Source organism: Microtus ochrogaster, chromosome 4 (assembly GCF_000317375.1).
Source record: "Microtus ochrogaster isolate Prairie Vole_2 chromosome 4, MicOch1.0, whole genome shotgun sequence".
NCBI lineage: Eukaryota > Metazoa > Chordata > Mammalia > Rodentia > Cricetidae > Microtus > Microtus ochrogaster.
Window position 1 is genome coordinate 84,213,837 of NC_022011.1, and position 5,700 is coordinate 84,219,536.

Below are 5,700 nucleotides of genomic sequence, written 5' to 3' on the forward strand. Positions count from 1 at the left end.
CGCCCGCCCGCCCGCGGCCGCCGCCCCGATGAGCTCGTACTTCGTGAACCCGCTGTACTCCAAGTACAAGGCGGCGGCCGCGGCGGCCGCGGCGGCGGGCGAGGCCATCAATCCCACTTACTACGACTGTCATTTCGCGCCCGAGGTCAGCGGCCGCCACGCCGCCGCCCTGCAGCTCTATGGCAACAGCGCCGCCGGCTTCCCGCACGCGCCCCCGCAGGCGCACGCGCACCCGCACCCGTCGCCGCCGCCCGGCTGCGGCGGAGGGGGCGGCCCGGGCCCGGGTCAGGACTTCTTCCACGCCGGCGCGGGCAGCCCCGCCGCTGCCTACCAGGCCGCCCCACCTCCTCCTCCGCACCCTCCGCCTCCCCCCTGCGGCGGGATTGCCTGTCACGGGGAACCCGCGAAGTTTTACGGATACGATAACTTACAGAGACAGCCGATTTTTACGACCCAGCAAGAGGCCGAGCTGGTACAATATCCTGACTGTAAATCGTCCCGTGGTAATATTGGCGAGGACCCAGACCACTTAAATCAGAGCTCGTCTCCTTCTCAAATGTTTCCCTGGATGAGACCACAAGGTTGGGATGCGCTTTTTTTTTTAAAGGAGGGCGAAAGGGGAGAAATCTGCTTTCATCTCACGTTCAAGCTTTAAAACTCCCCTGTCCTTTCCCTCTCCCCCTCTGCCTTCTTGTGTAGCCGCTGTGACTCTTGTGCATAAACTAATACGGACTTTTTTTAAGTATGTAAAGATGATAGGGACAGAATAATTGCGAAGACCTTGTCTCTGCTTCTCTTGCCTGCACACCCTTTATCTGTATCAGAATTAAAGACCACTGTGTATTTCATCTCTTAAGTCCGGTCCAGAAACCTCCATCAGCATTCAGAGGCGTCAACCAGTAAAAACCAAACAAAACACGTTGATTTTCCTCCTCTTTTTGTCGTTTGTTTTCATCAGCAGCTCCTGGTAGACGGAGAGGAAGGCAAACCTACAGCCGCTTCCAAACCCTAGAGCTGGAAAAGGAATTCCTTTTTAATCCTTATCTGACCAGGAAGAGAAGAATCGAGGTCTCCCATAGCCTGGCCCTCACGGAGAGACAGGTAAAAATCTGGTTCCAGAACAGGAGGATGAAGTGGAAAAAGGAAAACAACAAAGACAAGTTCCCCGTGTCCCGGCCGGAGGCAAAGGAGGGGGAGCCCAAAAAGGAAGGCCATGAGCTGGAAGAAGATGGAGCCGAAGGCCCCACAAATTAACGTCTAAACGTGAAAATTATACCGCAGACTCTTAAGACTAAAGATCAGCCAATGCTGGTGGACGCCACCTCCCCCTACCCCTTCTTCTTTGGAAAGGACTTTACCTGTGTTTCAAGCTACCTTAATGTCACTGCTCTTGAGGTTTCTGCGCTTTGAAAGGGATTTGGGCGTTTTTTTTAAAAATTAGTTTGTAGCATTGCATAGAAGCAGTCCTTGAGATGCCCCATAGAAGGGTAATTTGATACCGACCTTGTAGCTATATTTTTATAATGGTAGTTTTTAATGTCTGAGCTGGTGATTTGCCTCAACAACGTAAACTTCCTAATGATCAGCACTAAATGATCGAATATAAAATGCTTTATTAATCAAACAAGTGCACTTGAACATTTTAAATCTTTATGGTGAGTAAATGAGTAAATTAAAAGAAGTCTATTGATAATTTTTTAAAAAAATTATGCCTGCAGAATATTTACTTTATATTATTTGATTAAATGTATTATTTATATTTTTCTCTCTGCTTTTGTAACAGTGGTTCAGGTGTCTTGTGGTTTACTTCCAGGTTTCTTTGAGCATTTTGTAAATGTCAGTCAGGGAAGAGTCTGGGCCAAACATTGGAAAAGCACATTAGCTGAAGAGTGCAATGTACCTTATTGTCCAGGCTCGCGGCTCCTGAACCCTAGGCGAGTGACAGTGACAGGAGTGTAAGGGTAATGTCAAAGTCGACATTTGGCCGTGCTTCTGTAGTCCATGCGAAATTATGGTAACTGAAGGAATGATCTAGAGAATTAATACTTGAAAACTAGTTGCAACATTTTCATTAACTTTTCACTCTGGCAAGTGGCCTTGCTTTCATTTTGAACCCTGCTTGTGGGCGCCCGGGATTTCTAGGTCTCTGTGCTCTGTGTCTCTGCCTTTTCAAGTAGGTGCCATATTTATTTGTATTCTCTTTGCGCTGCTTGCATGCACCTTCCAAGCCAGCTTGCTGCGTTCATCTCCGATGTCGGTTGGTACGTCTGTCCTCTGCTGTCCTTCAGGAAAGCCATGGTCTTACCTATTTGAAACAAGCCCTGGTGTAAACGCAGGAACTCCGAGTGTAAACAACCGCTTCAGAGCATAGCTCCGCAATAAAGAAAAGGACCTCCCTACAGAGCAGAGCTGTGTCTTTGAGCGTGCGCGGCACAAACAATGGCCAGGGCTCACACACACACGAAGGCAGTGATTTGCTCAAGCCTTCTATTTGATAAGCGGATGTGGGTTATATACTCTCCAAGCTGAATAGTAATAATAATAACAATAATAAATGATGGTCTGGGGCTTCCTTCCAGAGTGGGCTGACTATCCATGTGTCTTCTTGCGTTAAATAATCCTGGTATGATACTGTGCCAGCTTTGAACTTCAAAATGATTCCAGTCAAGTCGTAGGCCTGGTGACCTAGAGTCCAGGTTACACCACAGCTTAATTCCGTAGAATCCTAGCTGAAGCTAGCGTTTGGCATCTATTATTAACAAGATATCCATTTCCCATTTAGGGCTGCTCATGCAGCTGCCTTTTTATACAGGGTGGGGGAGGAGGGAGAGAAGAGGGGAAGGAAAGGAGAAATTCAAGTAAAGTCTCATTTCTTCTTGAAAAATGAAAACCCCTCAAAGTAGACATTGAGAGCTGGCTGCTTTTTGTTAGCCATGTTTTACTTTTAAAGATGTGGTTTTTGTTTTATTGTTAATTTCCAGAGTGGTTTATATTACATGGGTAAGAAAAGAAGATTCTTTAGTCTTGGGCCAGGTTCAGTGCCAGGTGCTGGTGGATCTCAGGATTGGTACTGGCTGGGTTAGAGGCAAATCCCCTGCTCTAGCCAGGGAAGAGGCTGTGGCTGTAACATTTGCTAACCTAAGCCCAGAAAGACATTTTAAGTCAGGAGTGTCCAAGGCTTAACCATTTGCACAGAGCTGACAGCTGCAAAGGCCAGAGCTGGATTTGGGGACATTTTGCTCTTGCGTGCTGCTTGAATCAGTGCTGGCGGAACAGAGCAAGGGCGCCTCAGGCTGAGAGCCTGGCTGGGAAACTACCTGAAATCCAGTGCTGGCTAAATTCTGACAGTTTTGATTTAGGGAACTCTTTAAAATTTGCTGTCTCTGGGCTGGAGAGATGGCTCTGCAGTGATGAGCACTTGCTCTTGCAGAAGAATAAGGTCTGAGTCTCAGCATTCATGTGGTGGCTCACAGCCATCTGTAACCCCAGGTCCAGGGAATCCAATGTGGTTGGTGTACATAGATACATGCTGGCAAAATGTTTATACACATAGAATAAAAAAATAAGTTTAAATTGCCATTTCCAACTCAAGAATGCTCCTCCAAATATCACTCTTCAAACTGGAGTTTGAGAAGATTAAGTTAGGAAAAGGACGTACTAAGTGGGTGAGTGGGAGTGGGAGTCCAGGATGGAAAGCAAGGTAAAAAAATGCCACTTCTCGACGTTCTGGCAATCTACACTGCTCTGGAAATGCACCTTTGGCCTGCTACACCATGGTAAAATCCCAGCTCATGTTAAGACCATTGCAGTAACCAATGTGTGGAGCTTATGCATTTGTTCATATACATATTCACAAAGAAGTGTTGGTAATATAGAAATGAATGCTTCCTAAAAAAAGGTCTCCAAGTAAAGACCTTGAGAATCCCTCCCCCACCCCTCTCTTCCTCTCTGGGCTCTCTGCGAGCAGATAGACCGCCCCACCCATGATGGTGTCTCAGTAGAGGATTAGTGGTTGGGAGCGCTGCAGGACATTGGCTCAGATCTGTAAACAGTGAAGCACTACAGCAAGAAACAAACGTCTTTTTGTGGCATAAATTTACATAAACCTTTGGAGATCCCTTTGCAAACCGGGGAGCTTTTCTGCCCAGAAAGGAGACTTAAGAGAAGTCTATAAAGTGATTAGGGAAAAATTAAGACCCCCCCCCTCCACGTTAACACTGACTCAAAGAGAAAAGCCATCTGAGTGACTAGGCTGTGTAAGAGCCAGAAACACAAAACGAGGGTGTGGTTCTTACTTCTTTCTAGAGGAAAGTCAGTTCAAGGGTACCCTGTTGGAAGTCCCAGGAAACCCTGCTTGCCTCCGCAGAGCAGACAAACAGTGCGCAAGGCTGCCTTTCTATCCAGTCCCTTCCCTCCTGCTCCAAACCACAAAGGCAGGTGATAAAGTCTGCTTTTATTCGGGTGGAGGGGAGATGATGCAGCGACAAATTGAGATTAGTTTCTAGAATGTTGTAGAACGGAACGATCTCTCTACCCAGTTTCAGGCATACAGGGCGATGTAAACTGTTCCTGACCAGGGAAAGAACACCAGCTTGCCCATTCACGTGTGTAATAAAGTGGTGTTTAATACAGGGCACAAGATTTCACATCTGGCATCTGCCCTCCATGGCTTTGGTGCTTGCTGAATCCTCGGATGGCTAGAGGTGGAAAGGGAAAGAGAGAAAACATTTTAATGGGCCAGCAAAATTAGGGCCCATTGGCCTTTTCAAGAAATAAGACTTTACTGACAGATGGTGGCAGAAGCCCTTTAACTAAAATTATTCAAGGTCATCAGAACTTTCTCTTGGAATACAAATGGACTGCACAAAAGGGTGCTGTGCATTTCCTTCTTAAATGAGTTCATACCCAATAGTTACTTACTGGGTGTGAAGATATTTCTGGCAAAGAGCTTATAGTTAGAAACGTCTTGTTAGAATATTCTGGAAAGACCAAACAGGGTAGTAACCCCTTTCAGGCAGGCTTTGACAGCTGGCTGGCAGTGCCCACGAGGGCAATGTTGGAGGTCAGTCAAGGACACTGGCTTTCAGGTGGAGTTCACCAGAGAGGTGGCCACTGACAAGGCAAAGGGAGATATGGTTCCAACCTTTGAGGAGAAAATTTTTTTCTAGATTGTTTTTATCACGAACAAGATAAAGCCCCTCTCCTCTTCAGGAAGGCATTAAGTTTTCAATGGTCAAACACGGGGGAGGGCGGTGGCAGAAGTAAGAGCACAGAGGACTGGAATTAAATTCCCCAAAAGTCCTTACATCTTAGGACCTAAAATGAGGATATTGGGGGGGGGTGTCTTCTTTCCCTGGCGACAGATAAAGACTCAGCCATGGGTGCTCAAAATGGTATTTCGGAGAGGCAGACAAGTATCTCGAAATAACTACCAGCCTTTGGGATGGGCAACCGCTCTCTCACTGCAGAAACCCCCAGGAGGCCCGAGGGTCCCAGTTTAGGTTGGAGTCAAGTGCGACAAGAGCTTGTGCTTTCTTGGCCTATGCAGCCCAATTTTCTGGGCAAGATTTGGGATGTGGCTTGCCTGAGATGAGCGGGTAAAAACGGAGAGCGCCTGGCATTCCTTCTGGACAAGTGTTTTTGTGAGGGAGTGGAGGAGAGAAGCCAAGTGACCAACGTAGGGGAGACGTGATACTGGGG

At 47.2% G+C, this 5,700-nt stretch overlaps 1 protein-coding gene across 2 annotated transcripts; it reads left to right on the forward strand.

Annotated features, from left to right (window-relative positions):
- The first annotated feature begins 28 nt into the window (after nt 1-28).
- Nucleotides 29-1,654, forward strand: Hoxd8 (homeobox D8). Of its 2 annotated transcripts, none has more exons than XM_005346595.3 (2): nt 29-581; nt 959-1,654. In XM_005346595.3, exons 1-2 carry the CDS (start codon nt 29-31, stop codon nt 1,252-1,254), a joined length of 849 nt encoding a protein of 282 aa, XP_005346652.1. In that variant the 3' UTR covers nt 1,255-1,654. The 2 variants fall into 2 exon arrangements, with proteins under 2 accessions (XP_005346652.1, XP_005346653.1); XM_005346596.3 differs by having other exon boundaries at nt 962-1,654.
- The last annotated feature ends 4,046 nt before the right edge of the window (nt 1,655-5,700 follow it).